Source organism: Quercus lobata, chromosome 6 (assembly GCF_001633185.2).
Source record: "Quercus lobata isolate SW786 chromosome 6, ValleyOak3.0 Primary Assembly, whole genome shotgun sequence".
NCBI classification, from domain to species: Eukaryota; Viridiplantae; Streptophyta; class Magnoliopsida; order Fagales; family Fagaceae; genus Quercus; species Quercus lobata.
Window position 1 is genome coordinate 11685887 of NC_044909.1, and position 14663 is coordinate 11700549.

The 14663-nt window shown below is 31.6% G+C and overlaps 1 protein-coding gene across 1 annotated transcript; it reads right to left on the reverse strand.

Moving 5' to 3' along the window:
- Positions 1-262: 262 nt before the first annotated feature.
- Positions 263-13782, reverse strand: LOC115995425 (agamous-like MADS-box protein AGL11). The gene is made up of 8 exons (XM_031119985.1): positions 13601-13782; positions 4986-5067; positions 4313-4374; positions 2451-2550; positions 2192-2233; positions 2058-2099; positions 943-1097; positions 263-508 (listed from the first exon to the last, which is right to left on the reverse strand). Exons 1-7 carry the CDS (start codon positions 13780-13782, stop codon positions 960-962), a joined length of 648 nt encoding a protein of 215 aa, XP_030975845.1. The 3' UTR covers positions 263-508; positions 943-959.
- Between the last annotated feature and the right edge of the window lie 881 nt (positions 13783-14663).

Sequence of the window (14663 nt, forward strand, 5' to 3'; positions counted from 1 at the left end):
TATCATTGGATTACAAAAAAGAAACTTAAATTTAACTATCTTTCATTACTTATAATAAAAAATGGTCATCATGTGTTTGACTTTTAAGCAATAGAGAACCTTTGCTAGCACAAGTGGAGTAAAGGGAATGAGGATCACAGGTTTAATTATCTTGTGGATAACATGCATGACTTGTGCATTGTATGTGTCACATTGCCTTTGCCTTAAAATAATTGGCAAACATTATGCAAAAATAAACTAATATGTGATCACTGGTAGTAAGTAGTAAATATGCTTGGCATTAATCTAGTCATTGATATTATACTCCTTAATAAAAATATAACCATATCTTATATTGTTAGGCAAAGATGAGTGCAGATTATCTTATAGAAAGAAATGCTAGACACTACATAACACAAGCCACAATGATTTAGTGCCAAATAACTTAATAAGATAGTAGATAATGAGAAATTTATTTAGGCATTATATAATATGATCCCACTTGCAGATTTGGTGCTGAATAGTTTACCTGCATAAACACAATGAAGAATTTAAAGTTAGAACATGTATCCTTCTCTTTTCTAGTATTATTGATCATCAAGCCAAAAAAGTAGAGGATATTAAACCTAAGGGAAAAAAAAATATTAATTCTAAAAAGTGAGAGTCAAAAAATACCAAGATAGATGTTGAATGCCAATATTTATATAGTTTGGGACAAAAAATTTGTGTCAAAGTACATATGGACCATATGGTGTATTTTCAGTTATGTTAACTCTTATAGGCTTAACTTTCAATCTTGTAATTGCATTCAGGGAGCATAGTATTTAAAATTACTGATGTATTAATTAAAATTTGGTTGATTGCAAGGTTTTTCATTGGATCTTATAAGTAAACATAAGTAGTAAAAATTAGTCTACAGATAAATGTTAAAAAGGAAGAAATAAAAGGAAGTAGATAAATTACCCCAGACGGAGTATCTTTTATTTAGGTTGTGAGTAGGAAGTGCTACCCTCAACTACAATTGGAGTAAAGAAATTGCAAGATAATGCCTGAATTGCATTGAGCTCTGATCCAGACATATTCAAGTTTACTTGTTGAAGCCTTTCAATTTCTTCTATCTGAAAAATAGAAAAAACTTTAAAAGTAAGAAATGTTTTTACAAACATGAATGCGGTTTAAGTTATATTATTAGCAAAAAATTTGACGTGTGATGCCATTAAATTTTACTCTTTTTTTTTTTTTTTTTTTTTTTTTTCTAATTATTTTTTTTATTGGGTGATAATTTTTTGATTTTAGGTCTGCTTTAGAATGATTCAAACATGTACTTTAGCTCATGGGTTATTAATTCCAACTTTAGAAATGGAAATATATAAGACACTAAAAATGTGAATGCCATGAAACTTAATTGCTATGTTTCACTCATCCGTGTGTAAATCACCTTTCAAAGGCGACTACATGTAAATTCAATTCAAACCATCAAATATTAAAATCCCATATTGTTGTGTTTTAGTAAGTAAAACACTTTCTAGAAAAAGTCAATAACCTCTTGCCTGTGTTTTCCTATTTGTTTTGTTTTGTTTTGTTTTTTCTCCATCCTCTCCCTTATGACTCCATGGAAGGATTTTGGAAGTCAATAATTTGGTGTGAAAATAAGCAATGGATCACAAGACACACCATTTAAATATAAGGTGGGGAAAATCCTGTGGAAAGGTTGAATAGGTTTGTCCTATCTAAACATGTGCTATACTAAAATTATTTGGAATTTGTAAATACAAATATCTAGTTTTTTTTGATAAGTTATTTTAAGCCTGTTAATTTGTTACCAATCCTCAAACAGAAAGGGATTTAACAAGTCTCATGGTTAGGTCTATATATAATTTAGGAGAAATATTATTATACATGTGTTAATGTACATTCCGTACATACAATGTCTGTAATTTCACACATGATATCTACATTTATTAAACATATCCACGTTTAAGACGTAAATTGGATGATGTGTATAGACAATGTACACTAATGAGTGTTGAATAATTGGTGCTCTATATAATTTAGTCTAAAAAGTTTAGCAAATATACCTTTGCTTGAAGACAAACACTTTCATTTTCGAGCTCCATCACCTAGAGAAAATTTTGGATATCAATTAGCCATTAAGAAAGTTTGACAAGTGGTAAAGTAGAAATGAATTAAAATAAAGTAAGATAGGATTTACCCTTTTCTGAGAATATTCAATTTCAGCCACCAACATTTCATGCTGTTGTAGTGAACAAGTAAGAGAATTAGACTACATTACAAGGGAGGAAAATTAAATGAGATAGACAAGAGGGTTTTAAGATATTGGGTAGTAGAAGTTAAGAAAGCAGTGATATTTCAAAATGTGGTTGAGCTTGGTCTTCCTATTGTGTCTTAGAATGCACATTAACATTTTCTTTACTTTTTCTTTCCATATCGCCATTATTTTATTTTTTTACCTTCTTTGACCTGATTCTAGTGAGTCCTTGTTCAATCCTGCCCTCCAATTGTTTCATCTCTTTGATATTAAGAGAATTTAATTCCTCACCCAGTAAGTGCCTACAAGTAAAGAAAAAAAATTATAATTAGTTCTTTGTTATGATTCATTGATTTAAGGCTAATGGAAATGCATTCATATAAACAATATATATATATATATATCTATATTCACATAAGATAATAATATTTTTTGTGGTTCTATCAACTCCAAATTTATGTTAACCGGCAATACCAACCAAAATCCACTATCAATGATATGTTTTATAATCACACCCACCAAACCTCACAAACTTCACTCAAAAGGCTTTCACAAACAACCCTCACAAAATAAAAAAGAGTAAAAAACTAACCCACAAATCTCATACATACAAACTCACAATCCATAAGTCCAAATACATTCAAAAGATCCCTTATATGGATTGGTATTTTCAACCCTAAAAACATTACCACACTGCACCTTACACAAAAAGACTACTTTAGACAAAACTTTCACCCGACTAAAGCAACCAAACTTTTTACAATAATGCATATTTAAAATCTTCAATTATATTTCTTGATGAATAATAAATACTATATTACTTTTTTAATAAGGAAACTATTTCCTTTCATAATAAGAAAAATATTTTTTTTAACACCAAGGAAACCAAATCCAAATAACAAATTTTTAAAACTCTTTAAGAGCCTCCAAAATACCTCTAATCACCAAACTTATCTATGTTAATACATTATCCATCAAATTATAAAGCCAACATATTACTAACACATGAAGCTAAGCATATTTATTGAAAAAAAAATTCATTTGATCTAACACATAAGTCCAAATACATTCAAAAGATCCCTTATATGGATTGGTATTTTCAACCCTAAAAACATTACCACACTGCACCTTACACAAAAAGACTACTTTAGACAAAACTTTCACCCGACTAAAGCAACCAAACTTTTTACAATAATGCATATTTAAAATCTTCAATTATATTTCTTGATGAATAATAAATACTATATTACTTTTTTAATAAGGAAACTATTTCCTTTCATAATAAGAAAAATATTTTTTTTAACACCAAGGAAACCAAATCCAAATAACAAATTTTTAAAACTCTTTAAGAGCCTCCAAAATACCTCTAATCACCAAACTTATCTATGTTAATACATTATCCATCAAATTATAAAGCCAACATATTACTAACACATGAAGCTAAGCATATTTATTGAAAAAAAAATTCATTTGATCTAACACATTCGAGTTCTTATGGTGAAAAAAAAATTGAGGTAAAAAAATTCTAATATAACTCCCATTTATATAAACATTCAAAAATGTTAGGGCATATTTTGTGTATATCCTTGGTATAACTCATGCCTAATTGCCTAATAGGTTTTATGGATGCACATGTATTGATAAAAGAATAATATGATCGCTAGATCTTCATCTCTTTCCTAACAAGGCCACAAATAGATTAATTGTTGGATAACTTTGATTGATTAATATTAATATCACAAGCATAATAGATGAGGCCTAAAGCATTAAGTGGAATGGAGACAACGTTATTATCAATTGTGGGGCCACCACTTCTTAGTATTAAACTTCATTTTCCAATTGAAATTCAATATATATAATTCTTGGATTAATTTCACGTTTTATCTTTACTTTCATTTTTATTATTGGTAGTTTTCATAACGTGTGCAACATTGTAAAACCTTATAATCCATGCCATAGATAAACAGATGTTCAATGTTTTTGATAAGTTGTGTACAAAGAAAAATAATTTTTTAATCATTCTTTTTCCATTTGCATTTGGAAATAAGGACAAATAGAAATCACCTGTTAGCGTTCTGCATATTTTGGATGAGTTGCCTCAATTTTGTAGATTCTCGTTGATAGTACTGCATGCATTCAAAAACATAAATTATATAGGAAGCATATGTTTGCCTTGTCAAGTTCATAAATTCTATAGTACATATGCTAAACAAGAAGAATTTAAAAAGTAAATAAAAATGCAACAACTAACAAAACAAATTGTTAATATGGAAAGTGCACTAAGCCCTAAAAAGAATAGTAAAGTTACAAGTAGAATCTCGCAATCATTTATATAGTACAAATTGACTTAACACACATATAATTTGTCACTCTACACATGTTCGTGCAATATATATTCATTTAATCCAATACATTTGGGATGTTGCAGTTTTCATTTATAATATGTCATAACTTACTATGAGTCTGTTTGGGATCTACTTATTTTGTTGAAACTGAAATTTTTTTACTGAAAGTACTATAAATAAAGATAAAAGTTAGTTGAAATAATATAGTGAAACCCATAATAATACCAAAAAGTGCAGTGATACTCATGAATAGTAACAAAAATAAGTTGAATAGTAAAATAATTTGGCTTTTTAATTTTTGCCAAAAACACACACTATAATAAATATATAGAAATTGCTTCCTAGAAGAAAGAGACAAAAAATTTAAAAAAGAATATAGAGAAATAGCTTACTTGAGCATTTGTTTGTGCAATAGAGCTTGTTCCTAAGCCATCATTGCATGCCTTTTTATACCTCTCTATGGTTGATTTTGTGCTATTTGGCAAAACAAATCAAGTTTCTAATGTTAATTCAAAGACACATCTAAATTGTACACATGTAAACACATAAATAAATAAAACACATACATAAATTAGAAATTCTTACAAAATTATGTTCTTAGTTAAGTTGATGTCATAAAATGCTTATGCTTCCAAGATAATCATGTTTAATGCTTAAAAAAAAATTAAATAAAGACATTGTTCACTAGATGAAATTATGTAAGGGAAAGTAAATATTTAAGATTATAACACATAAGGCTTGAAGTTTTAGCTTTAGTTTTCAAAACACGCCGATAACATTTTCCACAATTTATGTAATTGAAATAAATCTTTTGTTCATTTACCTACCTACATGCGTCTAGAACCAGCCATATGAGAGGAATATTATACTTTTGATCATGCTAGTCAATCTTATCTCCATTTTACTTTCTAACAAATGTGAGAGTCACACCATGGATGATACTTTATCAAGACTAGAAACTAATAATTGAGAGAAACTATAAGTTTATATAGCCACAACTTTTTTCACAATTATTGAAGTAACAAGTTGTTAATGATAGAAATTAAGTAGTATTACTATATTAGTTATGGTCAATGTGAAAATCAATAATAACTTGATACTCAACAAGATAAAAAATGTTACAAAAGTATTGCACTTGTAGCAACACTTTTAAGACAATAGAAATTTAAGTTAGCTCAACCAAATCTAAGTAAAAACAAACTAGACAAGGAGTCCAATTTATGTAGTTGACTACACTCAGTATATAATAGGGGAATAATTTTAGGGACACATTTAATCACACACTTAATTTCACAACTTTTTATTTTGTGTGGCTGTGAGTGGTTAACACTTTCTACTTACTACTAATTATAAGGACTCATCGCTTTCCATCAGCTACTCACAATTACACGAATCAAACTTATAATAGGATCCTTGTGATTTGTACATGTTGTCAAGAAGATGAAGAACAATGTCCTTGATTAAAACCCAAAGAATCATTATACTCTATAAGTGGTACCTTTTCAAGTCAACTCAACGTCTCAGTCACATAGAAAGAACAACCAATGTCATCCCTATGCATTTGCATCCCCACACACTAAGTATAGAAAGGGGGACATGCATCGCCTTTCTTACTTCTCATTTTGACACTAACTAGAAGAAACCCTACCATGAAGAAAGTATTTACTCTTTTGCTTCATCTATTACTTGGTATAATTAATTAATTATAGAAGCAGAATGGACCAAAAAGCCACTATTGAAAGTTTCAGTCCTATAGAAAAGTGAACAACTCTTAAAAGAAAGTATATTTTTAGATTGCTTTAATTAATTAAAACAAGAAAAAAATGAGAATTAAAACCTTTAAAAATAAGAGTTAAAAGAAAAACTATGGGAATTGAGATTTTTATGTTAACTATGGAAGAGGAAAGGAAATGTAGCTATTGCAAGGTAAAGCTTTTTTACATACCTAACTGTAGTATATAAATTCTAATAAAAACACTAAGGCTAGACACCAAGAACTTGTACTACAATATTGACGGTACTCTCTTAATTGGTACAAAAGGCCTCTCAAAGATGAAATGTTTCAATAAATGTAAGAACTTGTACTATAATATTCCATTTTATGATCTATTAATTACAATCTATAATATATTATTATTTTTCTTATCAAATAAAAAAATTCAGATTCATGACATACTATATACATTTAGAGAGAGAGAGAGAGAGAGAGAGAGAGAGAGAGAGTTTTTTTTTGTTTTAATAAATTTTTTAATGAGAGAGAGAGAGAGAGAGAGAGAGAGAGTTTTTTTTTTAGATAAATTTTTTAATGTAAATTGTGGGGGATTTTTCCCGCGCACGCTCTTTGTCCGCTTTGGAGAGCCAAGCCCGCATGGTTTTGTCCTCGGCCCCGAGTATGGAAAGACTTTGAGTATAGTCCCACATCAGTTGGAGAAGCACCCCACGCATGCCTTATAAGCCCTTGGAGCAAGGCATGGTGTACCACTCTGTGTTCCCACATCGATTGGAGAAGCACCCTACGCATGCCTTGCTCCAAGGGCTTATAAGGCATGCGTGGGGCGCTTCTCCAACCGATGTGGGACTGCACTCAAAGTCTTTCCATACTCGGGGCTGAGGACAAAACCGTGCGGGCTTGGCTCTCCAAAGCGGACAAAGAGCGTGCGCGGAAAGAATCCCCCACATAAATATTGAGAGAACTAGTTGTGGCTATCCTATTCAGGCATGACCATACTAGCTACTATCCTATCTAGGCATGACCATACTAACTTATTGATACGGATGAAACTACAGAGTGGTACACCATGCCTTGCTCCAAGGGCTTATAAGGCATGCGTGGGGCGCTTCTCCAACCGATGTGGCTGAGGACATAACCGTGCGGGCTTGGCTCTTCAAAGCGAACAAAGAGCGTGCGCGGAAAAAATCCCCCACATAAATATTGAGAGAATCAGTTGTGGCTATCCTATTCAGGCATGACCATACTAACTACTATCCTATCTAGGCATGACCATACTAACTTATTTATACGGATGAAACTAGCCTTTTAGTTTTAAGAGTTGTATGAACAAACATTCTTTTAGAATTCATAAATGAGAAATATACTAAAATAATATCAGTATTCATTTAAAATTTAATGTTAAGATATAAGTAAAATTTTAACCAAAAAACTATAAATAAAATAATTTTGTCTTGATACATTTTAAATTCAGAATTTATCAAATGGAATTCAAAATTCTTTTAAATCTCCAAAACAATCTATGATTGATCTTATACTAAATTTGCAATAATTTCTTTTTAAACTGCAAAATCAAATAGACCTTCTTCATTTTTATTGCAAAACAAATTTTAGATAAATTTATATCTGTAAATGTTTTTACTTTAGTTGTAGTAAAAACAAAGAACAGTAAGTACAAGTAAAATCACTCTATAAAGAAGTTTTGGTTTTTATTTTTTTGGCTGGAAAACAAATTGGTAAGTTGTTAATCTTTTAACTGTTACTAACCACTTGGAACAATCAAGAGAGAAATAATAATAACATATATGTACTTTAGATCTACTACCATTCCCATCAAAATGAAGAGAAAAAAACAAACACATAAGAACAATCATCTAACTTAGAATAGAAATAGCCAAATGCCTTATAACTGAATTGACACCTCCTCATACACAAAATGCTTAAGGGACTAGGGGAAAAGGGTTTGAGCTGCGAGATTAGCAGCATATTGTAATTATCTATATATAAAAAAAAAACTTAGAGTAGAAATAAAAAGTATTTTTCTTGAAGCCCTTTAGTCTCTTATTCATGATTTGCCCTTAATTCTCTATTAATTAAGATGTTTTTCTTATTTTGTCGATTTTAGATGTATAAAACACCAAAAACATAGAAAACAAATTTCAAAAATATTTAATGTTAAAAAGGTTTTTTATTTAGAGGAAAGCCAAAAGTTATAGACTAACATACCATTAATTTTCATTGTTTTTTTAGACCTTATTTGGACTAATTGAATTCAAGAATAAAAGAGGGGGTCAAGGCCATGGCCTCTTTGGTTCTAATGTGGGTTCATTCCTACTCCTTCACCTGTTGAAAAATCAAGGGTAAACTACATATTTGGTTCCTATCCTTTACAACATATTTTAATTTAGTCTTTAATATTTTAATTGTGTCAATTTGGTCCATAACTTTTCAGTGTCGTGTCAATTTAGTCCCCATTGTTATATCTTGGATGAAAATTGATGACATGTCAAATGGCCAAAATAAAATTTTATTGTATTGTCACATCAATGAAAGCTAATTTTTTATTTTGGCCATTAAACATGTAATCAATTTTCATCCAAAAATTAACAATAAGGACTAAATTGACACGATACTGAAATATTAAGGACCAAATTGACACAATTAAAAGGTTAGAGATCAAATTGAAATATGGTATATAGGATAGGGACTAAATACGCAGTTTACCCAAGAATCAATGAGTGGCTTAGAGGGGAATGAACGATGACAAGCGTTTTGTCAAGCGACTTAAGTTATAGCTTAAACTTAGTCCTACTCAAATAATTAGTGGTTTCAGGCAATGAGGGAAGTGAGGATTAAGCTTAATCCAAGTCATGTCATTTAAAAAACAAATTACTAAGAGAATCTATAATCTATATATACATTTTTTTTACAGACATTATTTTATTATTTTTTTCTAAAACAAAAAAAATACTATTAAGAAAGTTTATAACTTATTGATGTGGTAGGTCGTGAATGGTGAAAAACAGAGTGATGTAAATTGTGGATCTATGTAAAGGTGATTTTCCATAATTTACTAGATCAACCATTTTTGGAAAAAAAAATTGCAGAAAAAATTGTATCATAACAAAATTGGTCCAATAAAGGAAGAAAAGCATAGACAAAAACCATTTTATTCCACAAAGTGAAGTGGACTTTTGATGAACTAGAATTCCAGTCTCACACATTTTGCTCCGTGCTCTAATGACATTCTTTTTAGGGCAAGTGTTGTGTTGCCACTTATTATTTGTCCTCCAAGAAAATAGTACAAATATTAAATGTTCTCATTGCCCGTGGTGGTGGAACGTGGTTCTTGCACAAAAATTTTCTTGGTTATGATTATTAATGTTGTGGATGTAACCTTGAGAAATGATCTAACTGATTTGACCCTTATGAAACTAATACTATTTCAATCATAATTTGTCTTTTTAACAAGATCAAGGTGAGAAAAAAAAAATTTATGAAGTTTGCTATTGCTAGCCAAATAAACTATTTTAGATTAAATGGTTCTCAAAAAAATGGTTTTCTAATTTTCTATTTCAATAAGGTATGAAAAAAGTTGCGCCCTAAGAATTATTCAAGGAGTTCTTTATCTTTTTCTAATATCTTGAATTTATCCATCCACATACTACATCCTATCAAACCTTTGTTCCTTAGCTGCATCATTGAGTGTCTACACTACCTACATATAAGATGGTATGCGTATGTGTGGGGGAGCGTGTCTTTGACTTTCATGTAGTATTTTTTAAGTCTCCATTGACTTCTGTTGCCAGGTCAAGCCATTCTCTTTTTCAAAGGAAGTATGGAATTCTTTTGTAATTTATTACAAACAAAAAGAAAAGAGTTTTAGACAAAGGCTCTTTGTTTTAAAGAAGTTGAGGAAACAAATGTCATGGGAAACAAACTTGAAACAACGAATCAAGGAAGTAATGGGTGCTGAAGGCACAGTACATGTTAGTGGAGCTAGCTATATTTAGTGATGTGACCTGAAGATTGCTAGAAAACACTTTTGTGGCGCTCAAGTCTGTTTCCTTTATGATATTTTGATGGATCAGAAAGGGTTATCCTTGTGCAATACATGAACATAATATTTTGATTGTCTTCTTTTTCTGCTTCATTCTTTTGTACCAAAAAAGTGCTAATTGAAAGCAGAAGGACCAAAGACTCTTTGCAAGTCTATAACCTTTCATGGATGAAGCCAAAAAAAGAAGAAGAAGAAGATATGTTATGCATTTTTTTCACTAAAGAAAGCAAACAAAAGATTTGGGGGGGGGGGGGTGAGTGTAATCCTCAAAGCTAGAATTGGTAGAAGATGACCAAAGAAAACAGATCCTGCAAAGAATGAAAGAGGGTAATGATAAACCCTACAGCACTTGTAGACCACGCGCCAACCATTAAAAACTAAAACCCTAAAAGAACTTAGTCCCTGACTTTTGGCATTAGCTCTCTTAGAGCATCAGCACTCCACAATGCTAAAGCCAAATGTAAGGAAGTTTTACCATTTCAAGCCTTAAAATCCTCTCCATCAGAAAATGCTACTGCCCACTATTGCAAATTTTTTTGCAATAGTGCTACAGTGCAATTCTAAAGATAGAATTGCACTGTAGCACAATTCTAAACCAAAATATTCTTTATTTATTCACATTTCTGACTTCCTTCTCTCTCGTCTCTGCTCTGTTTCTCATCTCCATTCTCTCTCCACAATGGCCTCTCTCTCTCTCATCACATCTCTCTCTCACGGTGGGCTATTCTAACGTGGGTCGTGGGTCCGGCGTGGAGGTGAGGCTGGGTAGTCGAGATCGGCGTGGTATGGTGGCGATTTCTAGGTTTTTTGGGTCCAAATCAGCGTGGTACGATCAGCGGCGTCTTTAAGCTTCTTCCGGCGTGGCTTGCGGCGTGGTTTCCTCTCAACAAGTGCAGGCAAGCCGAGTTGTACCACCCATGGAAGTGCGAGACTGAGCGCCAAAAATGAACCCCACCGGGAAATGTGAGATTGGGCTATTCAATGGTCATTTTCTTGAACCTCGCCGGAAATGAAGGCTCCGGCGGAAGTTCCAGACAGAAATTTAGGAATTTTTGTTTGTGGGTTTTGTTGATTGATGCGTTTTTGGTTGATTTATGAAGATTTGGGTGTTTGAGTTGATGGGTTATTGCTGGATTTTGTTTGAATGATTTCTGGGTTTCTTGAAAATATTCAATGGCCTTTTACTTGAACCTCGCCGGAAATGAAGGCTCCGGTGGAAGTTGCAGATAGAAATTTAGGATTTTTTGTTTGTGGGTTTTGTTGATTGATGAAGTTTTGGGTGTTTGAGTTGACGGGTTATTGCTGGATTTTGTTTGAATGATTTCTGCGTTTCTTGAAAATATTCAATGGCCTTTTACTTGAACCTCGCCGGAAATGAAGGATTCGGCGGAAGTTACAGAGGGAAGAGCTGAAAATGAGAGAGAGGAGAGAGATGGGAGAGAAAAGAAAAAAATTTTGATATATATTATTTTATTTTGTAAATATATTATTTTAATGAGTAAAAGAAGGAAATAGAAGTTTGGGATGTGGAGGTATTGTAAAATAAGATGGTATAATGATAAAGTGAGTTTTTAGAATGGTAAAATAGAATAGCATTAGCATTTCCCAATGCTAATGCTCTTAGCATGAGGTTGGAAAAACAAAGAGACCAAAAAGTTCACTGAAACTTTTAGACCTTTCATTGTGAAGTATACCAAACAAACGTGTACAGTACACACATATAAAATATCAAGCAATTGGCTGTCAGTCAAATAGATATTAAAGAAATGATAGGAAGATTTTTGAGCTAATAGTGGAAATAGAAGACTACTTCAGCTGAGATCCCACAAACAACAGAATAGGAAAGGATCAGAACCTCTGCTAAGTAGTCCTTTCGTTTACACAGTTAGAATCTCAAAGATCAAAATCTAAAAAGTGAAATCAAATAAGTGTAAAAGACATCCACCAACAAATCGTTTCTCATGGTTACTGTTGGTGAACATATGTATTTGTATGCAAAAGTACTGCTAGAGCTGCATCTGGGAATTTTTGTTGCCTTTTCTTCATGCAGTCTTATCAAACAACTTTGAGTATGTCTGTACTATATGAACACACTGTGAGATGTAGCAGTGCATTATTTTCATCAATGCTTGGATGAATATCTTGCATCATTTGTATGTATTTTTATCCTCGTTTTGTTAGCAAAACCAATTGGTTTTCGTGTATAGTTTAATCCATATTGTTGAGTATATTTAATTTGTATAGATATATTTTACAAGCGTAAAGAAGGAAGGTGTTTGATTATATTAATGTTACCATTCCAATGATATATAAACCATGCCATCCCAATTCAATCCCCATTTAATCCCATACCTCTTTATACTGGGTTAGAATCAAAGAAAAGTATTGGGATCTGGGGTTTATGATAGTTGAAAGGTTAAGTCAGTAGGTTTGATCCCAACAATATTATCTTAACCACTTATTTTTGTTACTATTGTTTGATATCAGATTTAACTACACTACTTAAAAATGTAAAGGCTCTTATAACCTTGGCACAAGTCAAAAACTAGATTAATAAGAAATATAATGAGACTGTTTTTTCAAATTAAAGATACTTGTTTCTAGATTATCTCATGGGACTAGCCAGTTATTTCAAACTCCTTTTTTCCATATTAATATGCACACATTAGTGCAGACATTTCTTAACAAGTACTTCAATTCAAAGAATACCATATAATTAGGCTAATATTTTTTTTTTTAAAGAGATAACTGCAACTTTGTATGTTTTTTTTAATTCATTTTTTCTTGGAAGCAGCATGAATGATACTTGCAGATCATTGGTAGTCTATCCTCACCCCCCCCCCCCCCCCCCCCAACCAAATAAAATACCTATATATATCTTAAAAAAAAAAATGGCTTCAAAAAATTTCTGTAAGCTCATTAAATTTCAAAATATACTTGTATCTTCACTTTCATTTACCTACTTTGAATATATTCTTTCCCCTCTCTCTTCTTTTAGCTCATTACACAAGTCATGACATAAAAGAAGACCATAATTTCCACATATATATAAAGATCCATGGTATCAATGTCAAAAGAAAAATAAATAAGTACATGTATAGATGAATTAGAAAATCCCACAAGACAAATATATATGTTTGATTTAACTATTTTCACCCAATTAATTGCAAGAGAAACATGACAAATAATGAAAATGAAGATATGTGAGATTAATTTACCTGTTGTTTGCATACTCATAAAGCCGCCCACGACTGGAGAAGATGATAAGAGCCACTTCGGCTTCACATAGGATAGATAGTTCATAAGCTTTCTTTAAGAGACCATTTCTCCTCTTACAGAAAGTGACTTGACGGTTTGTAGTGTTCTCAATTCGCTTGATCTCAATCTTTCCTCTCCCCATTGCGCAACCTGAGAGGCCTAAACACATTAGAAAGTGACATCATGTAGTTATATGTTATTTACTTTAGCAAAATCAGTAGTTGTATATGTTCAATATGAGAATATTACACTAATCTTTTCTTTGATGTGTATAATTAAACATTTCAACTAATGTAGAGTTTTTAGAATTAAAAAAAAAAAAAAATCAAAGTCATAATTTTTGGGACCCCACAAACCTCAAAATTTGAGAGTTTCAACAGAAAATTGATGCTTGCCAAAATGGTTTTGCAGAATTGAATATGAAATTGTAAGGAACAACGGTACTTTTTAGGAGTAATTGAGTACGTATACGTAGTGTAATAATTAAAGGACATCTCTAAAAATCTTTCGTCCTTAAGAAATGAGGTTACTAAAAATAAAAAGGTATTGGTTTAATGTGTTGAATGTCAAATATTAAGAAGAGATGACATAGATTAAGGGCTATAAACTACTACTGTTGACCTACTTTAAGGGTGCATGACCTATTCTTGTCACCGGCCTCTCTCTTTCTTTGTTAGTGTTTGTGTCTTTGTGTGCAAGTGTTGTGTGTGTTTTGAGGGTTTTATGGTTACGCTAACCAAATCCATGATCATCATGAGAAGCTCAGAGACTAGAAAAATGTCAAAATCAACTCAGATCAGCTGAAGAAAATTGAGAATTTTTTTGTTTTAAAAATCTGAAAATTATTAGGACTCAAACTTGGCATGAGACTTGAGGCAATGGCCTAGTATTTTTCATTAATCATTTGAGGGGGGGAAAAAGAAAGAAGAAAAAGAAACAAATTTCCATACAAAGGCGTGGAGAAGCTAGAAAATAAGCTTAAGAAACAGCACTGAAAGATAAAGCACAATCATGAACTTATAC

Excerpts from the sequence above, each read along its gene's own strand:
- LOC115995425 (XM_031119985.1), bottom strand. The coding sequence starts at position 13,782 with ATGGGGAGAGGAAAGATTGAGATCAAGCGAATTGAGAACACTACAAAC. Across the intron at positions 2,234-2,450 it reads CTAGAATCAGGTCAAAGAAG|CATGAAATGTTGGTGGCTGA; the intron begins GTAAAAAAATAA and ends TCACTACAACAG. Across the intron at positions 2,100-2,191 it reads TTGAATATTCTCAGAAAAGG|GTGATGGAGCTCGAAAATGA; the intron begins GTAAATCCTATC and ends AATTTTCTCTAG.